The 24,351-nt window shown below is 45.5% G+C and overlaps 2 protein-coding genes across 3 annotated transcripts; both read right to left on the bottom strand.

The window, feature by feature from the left end:
• Positions 1 to 1,014: 1,014 nt before the first annotated feature.
• shbg (sex hormone-binding globulin) lies at positions 1,015 to 6,538 on the bottom strand. The gene is made up of 8 exons (XM_083937496.1): positions 5,686 to 6,538; positions 4,734 to 4,831; positions 4,325 to 4,514; positions 3,497 to 3,655; positions 2,499 to 2,655; positions 2,202 to 2,338; positions 1,771 to 1,975; positions 1,015 to 1,483 (listed from the first exon to the last, which is right to left on the bottom strand). Exons 1-8 carry the CDS (start codon positions 5,785 to 5,787, stop codon positions 1,350 to 1,352), a joined length of 1,182 nt encoding a protein of 393 aa, XP_083793622.1. The 5' UTR covers positions 5,788 to 6,538; the 3' UTR covers positions 1,015 to 1,349.
• A 1,379-nt stretch (positions 6,539 to 7,917) lies between these two features.
• On the bottom strand, positions 7,918 to 22,852 carry zbtb4 (zinc finger and BTB domain containing 4). 2 transcript variants are annotated; one of them, XM_083936831.1, is made up of 2 exons: positions 22,724 to 22,852; positions 7,918 to 16,659 (listed from the first exon to the last, which is right to left on the bottom strand). In XM_083936831.1, exon 2 carries the CDS (start codon positions 16,641 to 16,643, stop codon positions 11,151 to 11,153), a length of 5,493 nt encoding a protein of 1,830 aa, XP_083792957.1. In that variant the 5' UTR covers positions 16,644 to 16,659; positions 22,724 to 22,852; the 3' UTR covers positions 7,918 to 11,150. The 2 variants fall into 2 exon arrangements, with proteins under 2 accessions (XP_083792957.1, XP_083792958.1); XM_083936832.1 differs by lacking the exon at positions 22,724 to 22,852 and adding an exon at positions 22,569 to 22,707.
• Positions 22,853 to 24,351: the final 1,499 nt, after the last annotated feature.

A 24,351-nucleotide genomic window follows, 5' to 3' on the forward strand; every position in this document is an offset into this window, starting at 1 on the left:
CTAACATTTTTAAACGGAGCTACCTAATTAAACTGTTTTTGCCCTTGTAAAAAAAAGCCTTAAATATTGTTTATTTATTATGTATAGGTACTGTGTGCTTTATTTAATTTGTATTAATTTATGTATGTACCTTATTCTCAATAGAGCCTTACGGTTTTGAATATGTTTGTAATGTTTTTGAGAAATGCAAATTCCTATCCCTACGATAAGTTGTACTGTACTGAATTGTTGAAAAAAATAAAATAACTCAAAAATTCTGTAATACATACAGTAAAATGGGTGCATGCTCAATATAACATCAATTTTACGCACCACACTTGTTCATGAGTCAGGAGATTGTTTTGTATAAAATTCACTAAATTCAACTTCAATATTCAAGATACAAGCCCTACAGAAATTGAAGCATCCGTATTTTATTATTTTACGCCCATATCTGACTTCAATCAGGCTTCTTTGCTTTTGAATGGGATGTCTGTTGAAGACAAATACAATTGATTTGATTGATTTTATAAAGAAGAATTTTTTTTAAATGTATTTGTACATTTTGTTTAACATGAATGGCGTTACATTATATATTATAGCAGAAATAATACTACTACTATTAATAATAATAATGCCTTTGACGTTCCTTGAATTTTAGCTAAAGAGGTAAACATTTAAACATATAAAAATTATATATATATATATATTTTTTTTTTTACCCGACCCCGGATAAGCGGATGATGACGAGATGAGCTTTACTTAATGAACAGGAAAAAGAACCTCAGACTTTGGCAGTGTGACATTTATGCTTATTGCTTAAAACCATTTTTTCTTGGATGATAATCATGATTTAAAATACGTGACTCGTGTTGTTTTGTTTGGTTGACGTCATACACAGAGGGGATGGTGTGACTCACATTATCTCTAATAATCCACTAGAGGGAGCAAAAACCATGTCTTAAATCTCTGTCTCTCAGTATATCCATTAAACATTAGTGTTTTATCACAGTGTTAAAATCTCCCAAAAGCCCTCTCAGCCTTTATTTTGCCTTAAGTGCAACAATAAAATTGAAATTTATAGAAAGACATATTAAAGAGAGTCATATTTTATTTAGAAATAAACCAAGGTCATAAAGCCACTCTCATTTCTCAGATTATTCAGAATATTCTGTTAAAATGGGGCTAATGGGAGGAATATTTGGACCTATTGAATTAAATAATGTTGTTTACATATTCTTATTGTAAATGCTGTACATTTTAGAGGTTAATTGGTACAAATTTCACATTTGATTACAAGAATAACTATTAGTAGACACATTTTCACTTTACAAACGCATCAAGGTCCACATAGTCCATACGTGCATGGTCTATGCAGGGCAGCTGTGAGAGGAGATTGACATGTGTTTGACAGCTAAATCCAGGTCCAAATCCCTCCCTTGGACCTGGATCTTTTCCAGACAGCCTGTCAAGAACTGGGAGCCAACATCATCCTCAACCTCACCTGAAAAAGAAGGAGAAAACACAAGTCACCTTGTCAGACCGCGCTCTTTGTCTGGCATTACCAATCATTTATCTTTATGGATATATATATTTTTATTGTAACTGGTTGTTTTCTTGTGCCTTCAATCTCATTTATTTTGTCATTAATGTCTTTTATTGTGTGCTTTTTCTCTATAAACCCTGTCCGCAAATCAAATTCCTCTTTCTGAACATTAATCCAGGATCATAAATGTGAAGAAAGACTGTAGCTCACTGTACACGCTGCACGTAATCGCTGTTAAATCTCACCTAGGAGACCTCCAACGGCGAAACGACCCTCTCTCCATGTGGTCAAATAACCAGGGTGGCTCACTGGTCTGGTAAGTAATGTAGAAGTCTTTGATTCATCTTCATCTTGAAGCACTTGCAGTAAATCTGTCTGAAAAGTTATCGCCAGTCTCTTCAAAGTGTCTTTCATACTGATTGTTTCTTCGCCGAAAGTCAGTTTGACCTCCTGCAAATTCAAGGTAGAGACGGAAGACATAACTTAACATAACTGTGGATGAATTCATAGTGGTTTGCAATCTGTGTCTGCATTTGTGTGAGTGTGTGTGTGTGTGTGTGTGTGTGTGTGTGTGTGATGGGGATTACATGACGCAAATGTTCATGTAAGCCACCCTTTACAGTGTCTTATGCAGTCTTAAACAGAGAGCAAAGTCAGGTCTGATTTATGGACATACCTTTGTGTTATTATTGGCCACTAAAGCGAACATCAGCTCTTGTCCAGGAGCCTTGATGCTCAAAATGGTCCCATCCATCTTACTGAAATCTCCCCACAGTTCAGTCTTGAGCCCATGATCTGCCTCAATGGGGAAAACTGCAAACACAAAATGAATAGAATCTGAATGCAGCAGATAATAAATAAAAGTATATTGCTACCCAAGATGCCACGTCATGCAAGAATGCATTATCCAGGCCAGCTGGAAAGCGTGTTAGCACTTAGCATATCTTGTATAAATCAGGCACAGCGTTTCCACCTGAGGTGTTGAAAACGGCCAATCCAGTGCCAGGGAAGTAGCTGCCAGGTTGGACGTTTTGATAGCAGGGCGACAGCTCCTCCACGTCCGCCTCCCAGGGGACGCTGAGGTTTAGCCAGCTGCCTTCCCGCACACAGCCGTCCATCTGCGGCTGAAACTACAGCAAAGAACGCAGCAGTGCATTTTAGTAGAATGAAACTGCAGGACAAACAGTGAGCAAAAGAGCGGGAACATGTGATTGGGCCAGAAATGTTTAGCATTCTTGATTATTTATGGTGATTTTTCAGGGCACATAGTCAGAATCCTGTTACAGGGTGCTTCAACAAAACAATATGCACTGGTTAAGAACTAAACAAACTGGGATTTATAGCCCATTTTATGGTAGTAGGTCTGTTTCATTCACACTAAATCATGTTGCAGCTACAATACAGTGAACAATACCAAGAGAAAAGTGTTTTTTTCTGGTGTTGAATGCTTATTTTTAGACTCATAATTTTGTGCTGGATTTATGAACAGAGATAGCCAAAACAAAAGAGGTAGAGAGGCTGATAAAAGCCTCAATACACCAGAATGCAAAGCAGCCACAGAAGAGTAACCAGAATACTTTTAAACACCAGGCATGTGCTGTGTCTGATGAGAATTAATCCCAACTCAAGGTCCACTAACTACCTTTTTTACAGAGCTTTAAATTGAATCACACGGTTTTCAGAGTTTGCTCCGTTGTCGTGGCAATGGATCTGTTGATATGCAACCTCAGTTATGATTTTATCCAGCGTGCCTGTAAGACTTCTTGTTTGCTACTTGAGAAAACGTCATGACAAGTTCATGTTTGTGGTTGTTGTTGAAAGTCGAAAGCGAAATGTAGTAAATTGTCTTATGGAGCAGAAGTATGTTGCCTACTGGAGGTGAAGCAGGTTGATGAAAAGTGGACCAAATAATAACAAAATGATGTATGAAAAATATAATTGTAAAGTTTCCACTTTGCACTTCTACTGTACCTGAATAATCATCTTTTCCTTGTTGATCAGGATCCCGCCAACGGCCAGTCGGAGATCTCCGGAGAGGAGATTCTTCTGTCTGGACTGCATGCCCACCACCAGCTTACTGGAGCCGTCCACCTCCAGAATCACAAAATTATCTTGGTTGCTCACCTCCAGCTTGGTGACACCAGGAGCACAAGAAGAATTCAGACTTAAAGTTACTGCTTTGCAACAAACTATACAGTAAATTTACAGTATACTGTATTATTCTATTTTAAAGGTCCCATATTATGTTCATTTTCATGTTCATACTTGTATTTACTACTAGAACATGTTTAGATGCTTTAATGTTCAAAAACACATTATTTTTCTTATTCTGTCTGTCTGAATACACCTGTATTTACCCTCTGTCTGAAACGCTCCGTTTTAGCTCCTGTCTCTTTAAGACCCCCTCCTGAAAAAGCCCAGTCTGCTCTGATTGGTCAGCGTTTATGGGTCTTCCACATCTGCGCTCCCTGCACTGTCATTGCAGAGGGGGAATGACTGTAGCAGCACTTTCTACCTTTATATAATATAGTTGTGACATCACAACTGTACAGAAGCCCTGACGGCTCGTTTAAAGGCACAGTTTCTGAATACAGACTGTGTGCATTTCTCTGTAGATTGAGCGTTTTGATACTTTAAAGGTATTTATAAAAACACCTCAACCTGCTTTATAATAAAAAAAGATAGGAAAATTTCACTTGCTTCCAGAGCAAAATAACTTGTTTCTGATAACTGTTATTCCTTCACACTGTCGCTTAATCCCATAAATAAAAAAAAAATCAAACCACACTGGAAACTCACTGTGTGCCACTGTCCGTCATTGACTTTGGGGCCACCGGCCACGCTGATGAGGGTGTCTTCTCTGCTGATCTGCATCAGGGGGATGCCGTCTTTCAGGGACAAAACAAACCAGTCGTCCCCGTCTTTGGTGTCACCGTAGAAAATGGCACCTTCCGGGTCAAATGTCCGTAACTGAAAGGATGACTTGATACTGCAGAAACAGATTTGGACAGAAAAGAAAACACTATTGACATCATGGAAATGCTGGTCCACAGAAGATAAAGCAGATGATTCTGCACATTTGATTCATTTTTCTAGGGCTGCTCTTTGAATCTCAACATTGACATTTTTGTCTCCTTGACTACAGATGTTCAGTGAGTAGACGTGCAGCCTTCACGTTGCGGTGGTTTGCCCCTGCTGACGTAACTACCTTCTAATCTCACTGAGTTTTATTTTCGTGTGGATCAGTGGCCTCCAGATGTCTCTGTCCTGGCCGAGGTAGAGGGTAGCCCCGCCTGATACTTCTTTCTGGAAGACATAAGGTACTCATTTAACATGAAATCATTACTTCTGCTCTTTTTTACTGACACAGCTTACATTCATTAAACCCTCCCTATGTAGTTTGATGTCACACATCTTGTTAGGTTAGTGATTAAAACCATATTAAAGTAATGTTGATTGAGTTTTTAATCAAACTTTAAAACTTAATTATCTTTAAATAAGGGAACTGCAAGTGGTAATGCCACATCAATGTCAAGTCAGTGACAATATAAAAGCTATCATGACACTTAATGGGGTGATAACAGCTGATGGTGTTGTCGCTATGTCACTGACTTGTCCACCCACAAACCTAAGTCCCAAAGTCCTAAGTCTAAATAAATTATGATTAGGGCATGCCGGGATACCCCTCTTCAACTGACATCTGAACTGCATACAGTATGACTCCATACATTTGTTTTTTTAATGGTTCAAATCACGCTTTTATAATGCACATTATCCTCAATATTTCAAAAACCCAGAAAAAAATTATAATTTTTTTAAAAAAAGGTAAAAACATTACAATAAATATATATTTTAATTGCCTGAGGGGTCCTGGACAGATATTTCCAACTGTTTCTGGACTGTGTGACTTTTACAGTAAGTACAAATGAACAAATTAACATATCACAGGAACCATTAATGCTTAGAAATTTAAAGCACAGTACAAAATGCACATAGATCATTTATACACCACATTTAAATGAGGATTGCCGCTCTTTTCAAATGGGTTCCTTTCATTTTTCAAAAAGGCCAATAGGTACACATGCTCTTTAGACTAGTATTTGAACACATCAAACACACATACCAGTGCTTTATAATAATGGTTTTACATGTGAACATACCTTATCCCGTCCGTTCCCCTGCCCCTCAACACCCCACACCAGAAAAGTGAGGCTCAAAATGAGCAGCAGTCCACCTGCCATCGCTTTCCAAAACACGGCCATCCTTCAGTGCATTCACCCACCCAGGCCTCCCAGTGCAGTCTCCTTAGCCCTTGGGTGGTCTGCTGACTTCAAGGTAGCGGTGTCAGTGGCAGGACGAGGAGCAGAGACTCTTCAACAGTATGTGAAAGTGGGTGTGTGTGCACTCGCACACTGTCCAGGGGTCCAGAGGGTAAACAATGCCATCGATCCCCAGTAGTGAGTCTTTAAGTGGACCAAAGGGGCACAGAGCGGGCAGCAGGTAAAGAGAGGATAGCGAAAAAGGAAAAGTGTAGAGTTAAAGGCAGAAAAGTGTCACAAACTGTTAGAATATAAGAAAAAGTGTGAACTTCCCTCAGTCTGTAAATCTCCTGCCTTTGTGATGATTCATAGAGAGTGGACACTGCTGGCCGGGTGAGTGACCTTTACCAGACAACTGATGTGTTTACTCATTACACAGGAACCTTGATTCACCACGGCTGACTTATGACTCACTGCGTGTTGCAGCGTGGAGAGGAGAGAGATGAGAGAGGATCTGTGCTCCAAGTCCCAAACCTCTTTTTTTTCTCTCTCTCTCTCTCACTTCTGCTGGCTTGATTCCTGTGATACAGTCCCCTTCCAGGAAGGCTGTGATAACTGAAATACTGGTAACAGTGAAAACACACACACACACACACGCAGAGAAAGAGAGAGAGAAACAATGGGTAAACAATCTGTTTTATCAGCTGTTTAAAGTTAATCTGAAATGTCAAATCACACAAGAACATAATCTCATGTGTGCACTCAAGGGTCTTGACACGTCATTGTGCATCTTGAAGTCTCAGTAGGAGAAGCACAGGTGCAAGCAATAACATTAACGATGGCTGCATTCCATTTAGCTGGGTAAGTTTTAGTGCCCTACTATTGTGCATGCTGCTCCGTTATCATAGCTCTCTGATGTGTTTGAATAGAACAGAGGCATTGAAATACCCTTTCTTTCCTACTAAAATTAGCGTGTCAGGTTTATGCAGGTTCTTTAAACATGGGAAGAGCTGCTTAAAATAGGCAAAAGACTCCTTTCTCATTACCAGCAGGCGAGTATGCGGGGTTAGTAATCAGCAGAAAGCAGCATGGAGGCTAGTGAGAATGTTCCTGTGGTTACTTTGCCTTTTAGATCTTCTTCAGTCTCTCTTTGGGTGCTGACTAATTTGGATCGATGTCCTGCAGCGCTGTTTGGGCGGAGACAGACAGAGTTTGTGGCTTAGATGACAAAAAAAGTAGCAGATGTTACTGAGGGAGCATAGCGTCACACCAGAAAAAGGGGGCGAAAATGACTACTTCCACCTGGGAGTCATGCTCAAGCCGATGAATACTTTTTATTTTATTTTTTTACTTTTTTTGATTACTCCAAAATCATTTGTCCTGGGAATGAATGCTGATTGGAACCTTTCCCACAAAAGACAAAAGATGTTAGTTGATTTTTTTTTTTGTCCAGTGGGAAAAGGGCCTTTAATGTTATGAGTGAACAACATGTGCTTTTCCTGCAATGACAGGTCAAAATGTAAAAAAGCCAGAGGTAAACAAATGCTTTGCTGTGCTAAAAAAATGAGTTTATTATTGACAAGAGAGCACTTTACCTTTAAATCCCAACCATCCCCGAGGCCATGAATGCAATTTTTCCCCACTTCTTTTGATAAATGTATTCAATTTCAGAAACTATTTCACTCATATTTAGTTTTAAATTCATCTCTGATATTATATTTTGAGAGGGCAAAGATGAGTGAGTCTCAAAGTCGACTGTTTCTGTTCAAACCAGTGTCACTGGTGGGAAAGTGCTCGTTCAACGATCAGGTCCCTGGCTGAAGCTGTAATCAGCCTCAGGTTTAAATGCCAGCAACAAACCATCAGGACATAGTGTGTTATATGTCGATATTTAAAAAAATATATGAATAAATGTAAATGTGCGCTGGGGTTAAAAGAAAAACATCTGGGAATGACTTTCCAAAGATACAGGACTGGAAACAGAAAACATTAAATTAACGCCAAATGCACAGTGGCAAAGTATCAACGGATGAACCGTGTGCTTAAAATAAGTGCAAAGGATGACCCGTTTTTTTTTTTCTGCTGTCACAAATTTACATTTGTACATTTCACTGGAGAATACACAGGGAGGATCAAACAATGTGAAAACAGGCATCCGCCAACATTGAGCACATGGTTCATATTAAGAATCAACTTGTAAAGATTAATAGAGACAAGGTTTTTAAAAAAAGACAAAAACATGAGTCCAGACTAGAGTTGATTTCATTGGGTCATCAGGTTAATACTTTATTTTGTTTGATTGCAGCAAAGAGAAAGAAAGGGAGACAGAAACAAGGGGAAGAGAGCGAGAGAGAGAGAGAGAGAGAGAGAGAGAGAGAGAACAGGAAGAATGTCGGAAAAACGGAGACTACAGACTTTGGGAGAGCTGTGGCTACAAGCCTTTGTATCAAATCTAAAGACAAAGTCATCAGGCAACATTAAAACATCTTTTAAAAATAACATTAACATATTTTCGTGGGCTCTATATGGCACAGTATTACCCTAGACATGTACACGATACCAAAAACAGTTTAGCCGCACCCCTACGTCTATGAACAGCTTCATAGCAAACAAAGCCATGAAGTCTATCTCCAAATCATACCGTCGCTTCTCAAGAAAACCTCCATTTGCTATTTCAATTTCTTATGCCATAACAAGGCACCTTAACAGTTGAAATCTGGCAGATCCACTTCTTACTATAGAGAATTATTTAAATATCAAAGCAGAGGCACATTCATTTAAACTAAAACATACAGTAAATAGTTGTATATTACCACCAGATTCCAGTCCAGTCACTACAATACGTCGATTTGCATGCTTTTGGTCTGTATGATAACCATGATGGCAAACTATGGCATAAGAAATGGTCCAAAAAACACAAACATGTCCATCTAAAGGAATGGCTTAAGATAGTGTATTGGAGACAGCAAGGCTTTTTTACACTGAAACTAACCCACAGAAAAGTGTCAAAGAACAAAAAAGAAGAAGAGAACAACAGGCGGCCCGTATACTGCCAAGGGGTTTGCTGCTCAGGCGTTTTTATTTTGGTTTTTCATATTCATATTCGCGCAGTCACTCACTCTCGTACACAAAACACGTACACCCGCACGCAAAAGGCTTGTAACCACACCCAAGGGGATGCTTGTGCGCCCCTGCACTTGGTCACGATGTGTTTTAACACTCCTGCCTGAACCAAAAAGGTGCCATCACACACGCGCACACACACTGAAATATCCTTCATTCAGAGGAGGTGCAGTGTGCGAGTGAATGCTTGAGGGCAGAGGGAACAGATCCTAAACAGTGACTGTGAGACGTAAATTTGGCAGCTAAGTTTTGTGGAATCGCCACAAACTGCTCCCTGTAATCAATAATAATGAAAACAAAATATTAAGAGAGATGAAAGACCAGAAAAAAGGCCAGAAAATATCAAAGGAAATGGAAACAAAAGCTGTGCGCACGATGCCAGATTTGCTGAGGATATAAACGGTTAGGAAGCAAGTGTTGCTCATGCTTTGTGGATACAGAACCCAAGTTTACTGACATGTTCCTAGGACTACTGTATATATGCATACCAGACGTTATACGGTTCTTTAACAGGTTATTTGTGTCAAAACGGAAACAAAAAAAGGAACTGAAACCAACTCTACCATTAATGCAGCTGTACTTCATTAACCTCATGACTAAATTTACATTCATATTTTGAAGTTTACTCCCCCTTTTCACTGAAGCCATTTCCATCTGATAAGAGGGCTAAACAACATAAACAACAACATAGTTTAACAGAACAAACATATAGAGATAACATTACACGTAACAAAAAGGCCCCCAAGGAGGGCACCTGGGGAGTTTCGGCCACCACTTTGGCTGCTAAGCTCAGCCTTTTTCCTACCTCTTAGTAAATGACACAGGGCAGGAGGGGAAATAGGTAAGTCTATTTCCAACACCCCCCTCGATCGGGGAGCAGGACGTTTGCTTGTTTTTTTTTTGTCCCCAAAAGTCATTTCTGTGGGGCCTTCTGACTCACAGTCCAACAGTTTTGTGCCCGTGTATTTCTTTTCCAAATCCCGAAATAACTCAATAACCTGAATCCATTTTTCTTTTTCCTTCCTTCCTTCCTTGCTGTCACTTTCTTCTTCCTGACTTAGGAAATGGAGCCTTTCCCTCTTCCAATCAAAGAGGAAAAAGCTACACAAGATGAAGGCTGACTGGTTTTTATTCTTTTCCTTTTTTTTTGTTGTTTTTTTTGGGAAGGAAATGAGATGAAAAACGGAAGTGCAATGCTCTACCAGCCTTTAATTCTTACCCAGTGGCCAGCTACATATCCAAAGCAGCTACAAGTGTCCCCTTTAAGTGACCACTACTTCTCTATTTTGTGCACATAAGGTATAAACTATGGTGAATGCTATTCTGAGCCTACAGTGCCATCTGGCCACAAAGTCGCCGGGTCAGTTGAGACATTAGAAGCTCAGATGATCTGTCATTGTCATAGACTTGTATCCAGCCGTAGCATTGACTTAATGATTTGGATATAAGGGAATCACTCCTAAATGCACTTCTACATATTCACCCACAGCAGCTATTCCAACTAGAGTGAGGATGCTGTGCGAGTCTCACACAGAATGATCTAGCCATTCACGCACATACACTCGCAAACACACACACTTTCACACGTACGCAGTGATACCTCAGCCCACCTCTGCATGCACAAACCCCTACATACATGTGCACGTACATGCTCGTATATAACTTTCATGTACTATTCAAAACATCAGATACACCTGTGATCTCATTCGCTCATACACAAGATTCGAGGTTGCTTAATGCTCCGCCTTCAACAGTAGGGACTGTTCTGTCTCCCTTCTCCTTCGCCCGTACAAGCTTTCCCTGAAGAGCGTTTATCCTTGTTATGCGGTGACTATAAAGGGAAGCGGACTGAACTAATTTTTCGCACGACACACACCCTGTTAGCAGTTCTTATTCTTATAGATAATATAATGAGTCAGAGAAGAAGATTAATCAAGCTCTAGAACTACGACACACTACAGCAAGACAGGAGAGACGCGGAGAAACGGTGAGCAGGAGCAGAGAGAGGGGAGGAATGATACGTCACTATAATATCGGCCCCTCTCCCCGTTTCTTTGCTCCTTCTCCTCTCTTCAGCCTCCTCCCGATTTAATGCCTAGCTCTGATCTCTACTGAATAAAAGAGAGGCAGGGGTACTGTGCAAGTGTACTCAGTGACCCAGTGAGCATGCACCCCTCCCGCTCCCATCATAAACAGGTCAGGCCGTCCCCGTTGAAATATATTCCTTATAGTGCTTCTGTGTCCTACGGTTTGCCGCTGCTGCTGTCTCGTTGCTTCTTGCTGCTGCTGCCGCCGCCGCCGCTGCTGTAGAGGCTGGGATTTGCCACAAGTGAATGAGGGGCTGCGCCCATGTAGGGCCCAGCAGTGGCTGCGTAGTTGAAGATGGCAGGGAGGAAAGGCAGCGGCTCCACCTTGTCCCCCCCAGGGCCCATCATATTCAGAGCCACAGGAAGAGCTGCCAGGTTATAGGGGTAGGCCAGCAGCTGGGGCCCATAGAGCAGCTGGTAAGGGTCCGGATAAAATGGCAGCTTAGCCAGGTCCCCGCCATTAGGGACCATGATTTTGCCCAGTGGGCCAAAGGGAAGAGCTCCAGCAGGATAGGAGGACATGACCAGGTTTTCCTCCTGCTTCTTACCAGAGCCATAGCAGTCTGGCACAACAAGGGGTAGGGGATAATTCTGGGCATGGTAGCCCACTGGAGTGAGGCTCCCATGCTGGGAATCTCTGGAAGAAACAGCATCGTGGTGGGGCTCCGGCTCAGGTGGTTGGGGTGCTCGGGGGAGAAGCAGAGCGTGGGCGGAAGGGCGGTCACAAGCACCAGCTGCTCCAGAGGGCAGTGTAAGCCTGTCAAGTCCTTGTGAACTGGAGCGAACCTGGCGGTTGGCTGGAGCTAGGAGGCCAATAGTAGAGGGGGACCGGCAGGGGGACTTAGGAGTGTGCCTGTGTGAGGAGGATCCATTCATAGTGGTTTGAGTGGGGATATGCTGGGGAGACTGCACAGGGCTCAAGGGCTCCTCTTTAGGGACCAACAGAGAAATCTGGTCCAGTGGGGCTTGTGCAACTCTACTTATGTGATGGGCCCTCTCTATCTCTTTTTCTCTCTCTTTCACCATTTCTTGGTCCCGCTCCCTTTCTCTCTGTCTCTCCAGCTCTCTCTCTGTCACTCTTTGCCTCTCTATCTCCCTCTCCCTAGCTAGAATTGAGGACATGGTCAGGTCTTGTGCTTCATCGGGAGAGGGACTCCTGGACAGGGACTGAACTCTGAGATCTTGGACCCGAGACGGTTCCTCATAACCTACGTGTACATGAAATATGCCACTCCCACCCTGCCTCTCTCTGTCCATAATGACCCCATCCCGTTTCATGAATCCCCCCTCAGAGCTGAGAGCTGTTGTCATGGAAACAGGAGGAGCAGCAGTGGTTATTCTGGTCTGTGACGTCATGGGCACATTTGGAGAGGTGTTGGCGGATGCCAGGATGTGCGCGGGGCTGGGTATTCTGTGGATCTGAATGTCGAGGTGCTTTTTGCTTGGGGTGCGATAGTCCAGACATTCAGGTCCGTTCATGACCAGCACACTCTGGAGAGTGGAGGGTGTGGCGGGCGTGAATTTAGAGGGTGTAAGGTTAACAGGGCTTTCTAATGGAGGGTCTGAAACTGGTAGACTGGGCTCTCTCTCTAGAGCGGGATGTGTAAGCTCTGTTAATTCACGTCTGTCTCTGGACTCTGGCGTCTGATGTTGATTCGTCAGTTCACTGAGATGGTCGTCATGCTGCTGTGATGCCAAACACTCGCCACTGCTGGGCGGGTCTGGTGTTGAATAGCTGATAACTGAAACAGAGAGCGCACTGGGGGCCTGGTCTTTTTCGGTCTCTGGGTCTCTGCTAACGGCGTTGACAACCGTCTCTGTTGTTTTTGGCTCTGACTCTTTATCTTCCCTCTCTCTCTCTGGGGAACTGCTTAACTCATGGCGTCGGATATGGCGAGTTAGTGCTGAAGATGTCTTGCACACCTTATGACACTGTGGACAGGTGTGTCGTGATAATGCTCTCCTGCTTAGGCGACTTGGACTAGAATTACTCCCTACCGAGCCTACTAGCCCCCCTTTTTCTTCGTCGTATTTTGCAATCTCTGGCACAGCTTTAACCCCGACCCCATCATCTTGATCGTCGAGTGCCTCTTTTTGAGGTACGTAGGGAGCCTCAGTGGGCCTGGGATGCTGGGCTCTCTGGTGGTCTTCCAACTTATCCCTTGAGGGGAAAGTGGCTCGACAGAAGAGGCATACAAACTCCAGCAGATGGCTCAGCTCGTGTTTGTCTCTCTTCCTGGGGCTTGAGAACCAGCGGCCGCACGTACCGCACTCGGCTGCGTTCCCGTTAGTCCAGGGCCGCCTCTTTATTCCAGTATGAGCCCCTGAGGTAGACAGAGGAGGCTTTGGAGAGTGCAGAGGAGTGGAGACCTCATGACGGGCCTCCTCAACTTGTTCTTCTGCGTCTTTGTTTTTCTCCTTTAAAGGGGCAGAGAGATTATCTGTCTTTTTCCTCTCTCCCTTGTCTCTGTTAGCTTTTGACAGTTTTTCAGCCTCCTCTATCTTTTCGTCCTCTTCCTCATCTTGTGATTTCTCCGTTTCTTTATTCACATGGTTTTTGAGCCTCTCTGTCCTCCTCTTCAACCGGATGGAGCGCTTGAACTTGAGTTTCCTCTGCCAGCTCTTGACCCTCTGTAGATGTGCTTGGGCCTTTCTCTTAGGCTTGTAGGAGTAATAAGGCCGCCATAAATTATCCTCTGTGTCATTGTCACTCTCCTGGTCACGCACCTCCCGACGGAAGTAGTACTCTCTCACTTCTTCGGGGGATTTGGAGCTTTTTTTACTGACCTCCTCCTCACAGTCTCCTTGCTTATCGCCCTCTTCCTTCAGGCTGACTCTGCGATGGAGGCGGTGTTTATTGTGATGGTGGTGGGAGTGTGACGGCCGTGTTTCCTTGGCTTCCCTTACAGAAGACGTTTCACTCCGTTTGGTTTTAGGAGGGGAAAGGCTCTTGTCTCTCCTAAGGTCTGTCTCGGAAATGCTGCGCTTCACTATGGCTTCCTCGCCGATACGTACAGTAATCTGGCACAGTGGCCCCGCCTCTTTGACCTGTGATCCTACACATGCTGACAGCTGCTTCGAGATGTCGCTCTTGCTGTGGGATTTGCGTGATTTGTGAAATAATCTGCCTGTCTCTGCGTCGTGTCTTCTTCTCGAGCCCTCCTCTGTGGCGTCTGAACTGTCTCTTGACCTCTTTCTGTGGCTCTCTGCGCTATCCCTTTGCTTTTTAATCGGCCTAGGACTGCCCTTGTGTGAAGTCTGACTGTTTTCAGGGGACGGGCTGCTCATTGGGCTTTTTTCACTTCCAGAGGTGACCTGGTTACTATGCACGATGACGGAGGATGACACTGCTGTCCCATGAACTATGACGGATGGTTTTGTATGGCCGTATGTTATCACGGAAGGCATACTTGTTTCTGTGCCTCTACCAGTCTTGGGAGTTTTGGTTTTGCTGCTACTAGACATTTTGAAGCTGCCACTGCCTCTCCCCTGCTCTACGTCTTGGACCTCACTCTCTTGTTTTCTAACTTGGGACATGTCTGTTTGGGGGAGGGGTGTCAGTGTGGAGAGGTCGCTGTGTTCAGAAACAGGGAAGCCATCAGGGAAGTCATCTGGGTCAGGCTTTACACTCTGAGGGTGGGCTGCGCTGATGAGGCTCTGTAGTTCATCAGGGTCCAGAGTACAGCCCAGGCCGGGCAGGGAGAGGGAAGGTGTTTCAGCTGGTGGCAGGACCAGGCCATTATGCAAACTGTCACTGTAAGTCTTGTAGGGTCTCTTCTGAGAGCGCATGGGGAGAAGGCGGTAGAGCTTGAGGGCGTTCGCTTTCTGCTTATAACCCCCGTTTGCTGTCTTTTCACTGGAGATTAGGCTGGGATTAATCCCATGGATGGTCTTCTGGTGTGTTTTAAGATTGTAGTAGGTGGCGAAGGCATCCCAGCAGAAGATGCACTGGTAGCGCCGCTCTCCTGTGTGCCACACCTCGTGCTTTGTGCGGTACTCGGCCAGGGCAAAGACCTTGTCACAGAAATGGCACGGGTATTTGCGGCGCCACGAGTGTACGTTAGAGTGACGCTTCAGGCTGGATAGCGTCATGTAGGAGCGTTCACACACGGAGCAGAAGTAAATGACATTGCCGTCTACCACCTTCACAAAATGGTGCTCATCACCCGCTAGTAGCTCTGCGGCTGCTGCATCATCAGCTTGGATACGTGCCAGGAGGCTCCGCGCTTTCTTCCCCGGCCGTGCCTTACTCATATCTGATTGTCCCACGATCACCCCCCCCTCCACTCTCACCTCACCCTCCTCCAGTGGCTCCTCCTTTGGCTGCACAGTGAGAGAGGGGGGGCCCAGGCTGTTGGAGGGCAGGCCTGGCAAACTGCAGGAGGCCTCGTGGGATTGCAGTCTCTTGCTGTGGATGAAGACTTTGCCACAGTAGCGGCAACTGAGGGCGCGGCTGCCACGATGCAGCCGCATGTGGACTGTCAGGGAGGAGGCCGAGCTGAAAAGCCGATGACACACCCCACAGATCAGCTCGGGCTTCAGGCTGTCGGTGGGGGAATAGGAGGATGAGTGAGGGGGTGCGGTTAGACCCTCGGATGGGGGAGGAGGAGGTGGCGGTAAGGGGGGAGGGAGGTGGAGGGTGGGTGGGTGAAGACTTGGTCCGTGTGGGCTTCCCACTTTCCCAGCTGGTCTTCCTGTTATTTTCTCTCTCCTCTCTGCATCCCCGCCTCTCTGATAAGCTGACGTTCCCAAACTGAAGAGGATCTGGGCGGTTTGAGAGGGTGAGACTGTGCCGTTGGCCACCCTGTGCCTCTCCTCCCATCCATCGCCGCCGTAACAGCCACCCGAGGACCCGCTGGAGGATCTCGGGGGTGACCTGTGAAACTGAGTCTCTGGATTGAGTTTGGAGCACTTCAGAGGAGGCGGGGATTTGATATCCTTCCTACTAAGTGCATGAACAGTCATGGGAGATGAGGAGGAGGAAGGTGAAGAGGACGGAGAGCTGTCGTGCCTCGGGGGCTTAAAAGGCCTGTGCTTTACGTCCATGGTAGCATCCAGTTTCCACAGTGACCCCTCGTCTGAGTTCTTGGAGGATGGCCACCGTCGGTGAGGGGAAGGGGAGGACGAGGAGGTGCTACGACAGTGGTTCGGAGATGTCAGGGAGGCTGGGAGGGGGGCGGCACTGAGCGGGAAGCTTAGGGTGATTTTGGCATTTTTAGGTCCATCAGTCATGTCCTCCAGCCTGTCCTCCATCATGGCCTCTCCCCGGCCTCCATGCCTTTTAGCCTTCATCTCCAAATGCTCAGCTTCCCCTTCCTCCTCCTCCTCCTCCTCTTCAGGCTGAGAGGCCACTCCAAGACAGTGGACTGGCTTGTGTAGCCCTTCGAGCTCGCTTAAGCCGCAGAAACTGACAGGTGGGTGTAACGGTGAGGAGCACCGAACTGGGCGAAGGATGTCTACGGCCACTAATGACAGTGGCGGGGAAGACAAAGGTGACAACCGCCGACTCTGGTGGCAGGTGGCGTCCTTAGTTGCGCTGTGTGTGATGTTGCAGAGGGGAGTTAGCCCGGCAGCCAGGTGTTGTTCACTCAGACGTGACTGAATAAGGCCCGCGTGGAGGGGGTCCCACACCTTCTCACCGGACACCATGACCAGCCCCCGAAATCTGAAAGATAAATCAGAAAATACGTATTAGCATTAAAAACATACTTGGAAAAAAATGTACAACACCTACATTTACATCCACATGAAGCAAAAGAATAAACATTACATTCAAAGCTTTTGCAGTAGCAGTCATGACGTTAATGGAGCACTTTTGAAAAACGGAAAAGAAAACTAAATGCCCCAGCAATGCTGAACTCCGACAACTCAGCCAGGAATGGTGAGTGAAAGGAGGGAGAAAGGAGGGAGAGGGTTAGGGGGAAGGAATGAATCTGCGGCGGTGCTGGTTTAGATTTCAGCGTGCCACAACCAAAGCCTTCAGAAAGGCATTCCAGAGATCCATCTCTCTCGGCTGTGACAAAACATTCCCTTTGCCTAATTGGAAGGCGTTCAGTTTTAATCAAGATTCCCTCAGAATAAAGTGTTGACTTAGATCCATGGCCCGAAAGCACATAAAAATAGTCCCGCTCTCTTGCTATTTGAGCAAGAGCCTTGTTAGCCATTCCTGGCAGTGGCTAATGTTTGCCGGGCATGACTCTCACCATTTATTTGTGAAGGAAAGAGGGGAAGAGGAGAAGGGAGGGAGATTGCATGCATGTGCACAGAGAAAGGGGTGTTTTTCCACCCTCTGCATCCGGTACAATCTCATCTAAGCCATAGAAGAAGATGAGCGACAGGCTATTCTCATTTCCATTCTAATTCGGGCCGCTACAGCGGCGGATGCAGTCCCGCTACAAATCCTCCGCACATAAGATAGCTCAGATTCTCGAGTGATAGGCAATTTGCTGTTATTACTTATTTAAGATGAGTCCATTTAGTTTGGTCTTCAGGTTGGGGGGTGGGGGGTGGGGTGACAGTATAGGGCCATAATGTTGCAACGAGAAGAAAAAATCCTCAGTCATGCTTTTCTGCCTGCGTTTTCAAGCAGCAAAGCAGCCAGGAAGGCAGGCCGCTGTAAAATTCCACAGGCAGCCCTGAACAGGCAGAAACTAGGTCAGCACTGTTATTGCAGAGGGAAGAGGAGGGAGAGAGAGAGAGAGAGAGAGAGAGAGAGAGAGAGAGAGGGTGAGGATGAGGGAGAGTGAAAGGGTGATAGAAAAAGGGAGAGAGCGAGAGAGAGAAAGAGACTGAGGGTTAGTGAGAGAGCAAGAGCCAGAGAGGCAGAGGGGAAGAGGAGGGAGGGGTGGGGTGGGGGGGTTGAAACAGGAACAGTCAGACACACTGCACTGTCAGACAGACAGGAGCCCAGGCAAACACTCTCACACACACACAGACACGTAAAAAAAAAACCAGCACATAGACAAACATACAACCATGCACATGCACTCACAAACAAACATGCATGTGTACACAGCACTCACACAAGCCCATGGACAAGACAGGCAGGCGGAAACAAAGTAATTCAACGCAGACCGACTTGTAAATGACATTCAAAATCAAAAAGGTGAATCTGAGTGTAACATGGCACCGAGACCGAGGGTGCAGGTGGAATGAAGTATAGTCAAGAAAAGGAAAAACAGGAGTCTTTTAATGACGTGGAAGCAGTGGAACATGCCCGGGGGACAACAACACCAGCTCATGTCTGAAAATCAAGGATGCACAGCCCCGTCTCACCGGGCTTGCCATATTTTGTTGCTCTGTATTGAAACAGGCCTTCATTGTCACTCACATTTGCTGAGCGATAGATGTTGTGCAGGAAATCCCTTATGGCAAGCGTCAGTCTGCTACAAGTGGGCGGACACACTGAGAGTCTGCTCTAAGGCTAAAAATTTCACCATCTCATCTGATGCTTGCACCGGGGACAGGAAAATGCGTATGACGCCCCCTCGCTTTTTTTCTCCCTTTTATCTCCCTGTGACGCACACAGCCGCTGCACAAGCAGAGCCTGCACGACACGCCATCTGACTGTGACAAGCAGCTTTTAACGCGCTTTAAATGTAACACGTCTACTCATACGCACAGAGATGCACTGCACAGGAACACACATATAGGATAGGAAGAAAAACAGATGAAGGGATACGCACAACTCACAAACAAGCACGCAAACAAAAACTGTGACCATGAATGTGGCAAGGACCCTAAAGCGAAATCAAAATAAACAGCAACCCTGTTCCCACACCTCTCTGCAACAGGATGTTCTGCACAAACAAACATGTTGGTCAGCCTATGAAGTGTTCATGTATTTACCCTTGTGGCGCTACAAAACCGCATAGCTTCACCGGGTTCTCAGCTGGTGCAGGGCAAATGACTTATTAGGCTCACTTAAACATACTAAATCACATGACACCTAACACTGGCTTTTCTTATAGCGTCAGAGTCTCCACTGATAAGCAGGGGGAAACATTTTAGCCACGCGCTGATAACCGGTAACCGTATTCCATGTCAAATGACAAATGTGAAGTAAACACTATTGGCTTTTTGTTCTTTTAATTGTAATCATTAGAAAAGGCACATCTTGCAGATTGGTCTACCTCTCTCGGCGCAGTTTAACTCTTAAAAAACAATCTACTTGGGGACATTATGGTGCTGTTTGAATTTTAGGACCAATTCAAAACAGCATAAGTTTTACTATTTGATTTTGGCATTTGGCCATTAGCATCTGACATGGATGACCTTGATGACCTTGGAAACCATTAGTTAATAACCTGCAGAGTTTAAACAGTCAGTTAGCAGCAGGATTGTCATCATGCTGAAGTGGCCTTGCATAACATAAGGCAGGTCTGCAGAGGAGTTTGGCTGGTTCGTCAGCTCAAGGCCGTTGAGCAATCTGTTTATTCCACACTGACACTGGTACTTGTCCTGACAGACCAATAACTGTTAGGATTTAATTACCATGCTTGTTTTTGTTTGTTGTTATTTGCCATCTTCCATCTTAAAAAGGAAATTCTTCAAAAATGTAGTATTTTAATATTAACTCAGTTCAAACTAAAACCTGAAAATTTGGCTTCAAAATAAACGGTTTTAAGCTATTTGGTCCAATACTTTTAATTGAGGATTAAAAGTCTGATCACGGCAAGTTATATTTTAATACGGTTTTAACACTTAATTTGCTTTGACATTTCAATAGGAATGTAAACAGCTAACATTTGTAGCTGTAACAGAGTACAACTAAAACAAGTCATCTCTGCTTTCATCGAACTCTCACCATTAAAGGACAGTTCTGGTTGATTACAGCTTATTATTGACTTATTTTCATACTTTTGCCCACCATCGCACTTACCAAACTATGAACAACAGACTGGATAAAATAATTACGTAGTCTCTGTGACATCACCTGTAGGTTTCTGAAGAGCCAAAATAAAGCCCGATGTGGGCGACTCCGACCTTAGTCAACTCGGCAGGGCCTGATGCTGCCGACTCTCGGCTAATCCAAAAATGGTCAAGCGTGGATGGAGCAAAGGGGAGCTGAATGAAGCCTACGGTGTAGGCTTTTTCAGCCCCAGATGTTTTCACTTGCTGGGAACACAACAACAACGCAATGGCACAGTGGGGGTCAGACGACAGGTTGTGAATGAGTTTATAGATTATGTAAATCACTGTATTTGGAGATGAAACTGACAGTGAGCACACCTGAATAGTTGCTAATAATCCCTTACTGCTCAGGAAACCTGTGCGCTCACAAAGCTACAGTTACCTGACATAGCACACTGGTGTCTGAAGTACTGCGAGTCAAAGCTGAACCAGGAAGTTGGCCTAGAATTTACGTAGTTCTCCTTCATACTTCTTTTTATCAGCAGTGACACCACATTCACAGATCTAAGCAGTTAGCTTAGAAAGCAATGTTATTATCACTGATAGAAATGGTGTGTGTGTGTGTGTGTGTGTGTGTGTGTGTGTGTGTGTGTGTGTGTGTGTGTGTGTGTGTGTGTGTGTGTGTGTGTGTGTGTGTGTGTGTGTGTGTGTGTGTGTGTGTGTGTGTGTGTGTGTGTGTGCGTGTGTGTTAAGGGGATCGCCTGCGAGGCAGAATGCGGGGGGCCTCGGTGTTCCAGCCGGTGAGCCAGCGGCGAGGAGCATGTGGGAAGAGGAAGGTGTCAGTTGGGCTTTCTCCCCAACGAGGGGCAGCCAGAGGGGCCCAACTATCGGAGCAGCAGTTGGTCTGTGAAGAGGAGGGTGTATGTGAGGGTGGGTGGATGGGGTGGGGGGGGGGGGGGGGGCATCGTTAGCAAGAACAGCTACTGAACTCTCCACAACCCCCCGGCCAAGAGAGCGTGGTGGAGCCAGCCAGATGGGATAGAGGGAGGGAGGAGGAACGGGGAAGGGAAGTTGGTAAGGTTTGAGGAGTGGTTGAGCGGAGGTGGTAGTGGTGGCGGGAGCGGGGGAGGTAGGGGTAACTTCAAACACGTCTCGTCTATGTTCACATTTCATGGTTTCCTTGTCTTTCAGATCCCCCTCAGCATGACTGACCGCGTGCCCCCCTCTCCTTCCCCCTACCCACGTGTAAACTGCCGTATGGTGGTGTTTTTGCATGCCGCTCCACGCACCAGCGAACCTGCCCATGTCTAAAAACGCCATACTCTCCACGCTCGGTTAGTTCTCAGCCCAGCAAGTAATTCCCATAATTCTTCTCGCTGCAACAGAATCACGAGAAGCACTCGGAAACAATAAGGCCAAAAAAAAAAAAAAAGTACCCCAGGAGAGCAGTAACACTAAACTGGTGACCTTTTTGAGGTAATTTCCCCCAAATAATTTTCAATTTCACGCACAGTCCCTGTTGAAGATGGTGTGAAAGCCCCTTTGGAGTTCTCAGTCTCAAACAACCAAGGAGAGTGTTAGCGAGGCTGAGCCAGAGTGGCACGTTGCAACAGTCACCATAAACTGCAAGTTTAACTATGGCAGGCTAGAGAAGATGAAGCGCTGCCCCAGCTTCCTGAATGTGTCCACATCCTTTATGCTTGGGGCATATAAAAAAAATAAAAACACTGCATAATCAAACAACGCCAACAGACACGGTTATGCAATCTGCATGTTAGCACTTTTACGCCCAGGGCAGAAAAAGGCCCAAAGACAAATACAGCAAACGTGATTTATCTGATGCGTGGCCCGAACACAAATGACCACAATAAAAAGGACAACATCGTCTGTGTGACACCACAAAGCAACAAGAAACTACACTTCCTATTGTCTGACCTATGACCTCCTAACCCCGGTGTCAGTGTCGATCATATATTCCATACATTGAGCACAGGCGCTTGGCCTGGCATCTGTGTAAACCAGGAATGTGGAGTAGTTGGCAGCAGATGCTGTGTTGTTTTGGAGGAAGAAAAAAAAAAGTAAGGCTTCGGGCAACGGCAACTGGGTTGGTGACTTATATGCCCTCTGCTGCTCTACGAGACACAACCTCCAGCAAAACAACAGGCTGGTAAAATGGAGGACAAACAGGGCGGCCCATGACCGAAATAAGAGACAGAACCAGGCGGTGGAACGAGAGATGTTTACCATCGCCTATGTGCAAGTTTTTTTCCAACCAAAACACTTCCTCTGATGTTGGTATTAACTTGATGAGCAGGATTGGCCCACCATGTTAAAACCTCCACAACAAAGCTCATATCTGTTCTGATGTTGCCTCCCTCCTCACCCCCGTCTGTGGTGAATCACAGAGACGCAAGAGCCATCGATAAATTAAAAGTTTCATCACAATCACAAAACGAGTCATCGCTCTTGAAAAAGAACTGCGTGGTGCGCCAGCAACAGAGGGGAGGATGAGGGAGACTAGGCCTGTTACTGACACACACACACACACACACACACACACACACACACACACACACGCATACAGACACAGAACAGGCACAGGCACAGGCGTGCACGCACACACACACAGACATAAATACGCGTTCACAAACACACACTGCATAAATACGCACACACCCACCAACACTCACGCCCCAAACACACGCACGGTAAAATAAAAACCTTTTCCTCCTCTTCACGCGCGGAGCAACCAGCGCCACAGCAGCAGCAGCAGAGTGAAGCAGAAAAAACAAGCAGGAAAACAACAGAAATCAGCCTCTCTTCCTCTTATTCTCTCTGGCTGTCTCTCAGGAAGGCAAGCATACAAGAGAACGTACCTCGGAAAACCTCCTGCTGCATCTCTGCTGCGATGTGTTCTCTCCCCTCACACTCCCTCTCTCCCTCTCTCTCTCTCCCCCTTGGTCTGTGTATGCGCACGTCTGAGTGTGTGTGTGTGTGAGAGAGGGAGAGAGAGAGAGAGAGAGAGAGAGAGAGTGAGCGCAGGGAGAGGCGGCGCACACACACACACACATACAGGCAGCAGTGTGTGAAGACAGAGGGCAGGAGCGATTCTCACACTCGAACTTGCTTGCTCTCCCTCCTCTCTCCCTCTAGTTTTTGCCTCTGACACACGATTCTTAGTGTTTTTGCTCTTTTTTTTCAGCAAGTGAATCTCCCCCTCTGCACCCCTCCACTGAATCCAATCTTCTTTTTATTTGGAAGTGTTGTTCCTTCTTTCCCTCTCTCTACACACTCATGAACACACACACACACACTACTTTATATACACAAAGCCCAGCGATAGGGAGAGGGAGGGAGAGGCAGAGTGAGACAGAGTGGGAGAGCAAGCAAGCAAGAGGACGCCATTTAAGCAGTTTGTTACGAGCACTGCAAGTCCCCAAAATGGCTGAAAACAAACAGGAACCATGCCAACTCAAAAAACCTGGGCACAAGGACGGACGGACAGACACGGCAGACAGAGAGCGAGAGGAGAGTGACAGTGAGAAAGTGAGACAGAGAGAACAAACTGGCGGTAGTGGAATGGCGGCTGGGAGCACTCTGTGAAACAAGTGAAGTTGAGGGAGAAATGAAGGCATTAAAGGGGTACTCTGGCGATTTACTTACTTCGATAAAGTTTAAGGACTTATGAAGAGACAGATTTAAAAAAGAGTGGTTAAAATCGATGCAGCAGAGGCCAAGATATCCAGACTTGAGTCCGAAACGGCACTGTGCGTAAACAACGCAACAGGCCGCATTGATGGGAAAACTTTTGGAAAGTTTTGGAAAGCGCCTTGAAAATTGTTATCTATAAAAAGTTTTCTATTGTATTTTGCACAAGTGTGATTGGCCAACACAGTATGGTGCTAGATGACAGATGCGAACACTGCTTACACACATAACACAAACGGTTGTGACATCATATAACACAAATGATTGCCGCAGCAAACTGCAGACAATTTGTTCTACACGGCATACACAGTGTATGTTGTTGCAAATGTGTCAAAATTGCAATGAAAATTGCAGCTTGCATGTGTGTAGGTTAATGGGCGCGAGGATCAAGTTTGATGTCTGAGCCCCCTGCCACTGTGCCAACGCGGAGGTCCCAAAATGGCGGCCATGGCGCGATCATATTTTCTCAGACTTTAGAAAGCTCCCTCCAGAATTTATACAACTGTTTGCACAAGCTGAGCAGTACTCCCCATAATGAGTAAACAGATCTTCATAAAATGAGTGGAGTGCCTCTTTGGGCAGAAACCGGGGCAAGGACAATCAAAAGTGTGTCCCTGCCTCCGCTAAAAGGGTTCAAGTGCTATCAGTGACGATGCTGGTGATGTCAATTAACTGCTTTTAGGTCAGCGTGCATATGACACATGTGGCTAAACTATAACTACTGTTGACAGGCTCCTGTTTTGTTTTACAGCACAACTGTAAAACGCTGCCCTCCCCTCATTCAAAGAAAAAGCAC

The sequence above is a fragment of the Echiichthys vipera genome (genome assembly GCF_963691815.1).
Source record: "Echiichthys vipera genome assembly, chromosome: 22".
Lineage (NCBI taxonomy): Eukaryota > Metazoa > Chordata > Actinopteri > Perciformes > Trachinidae > Echiichthys > Echiichthys vipera.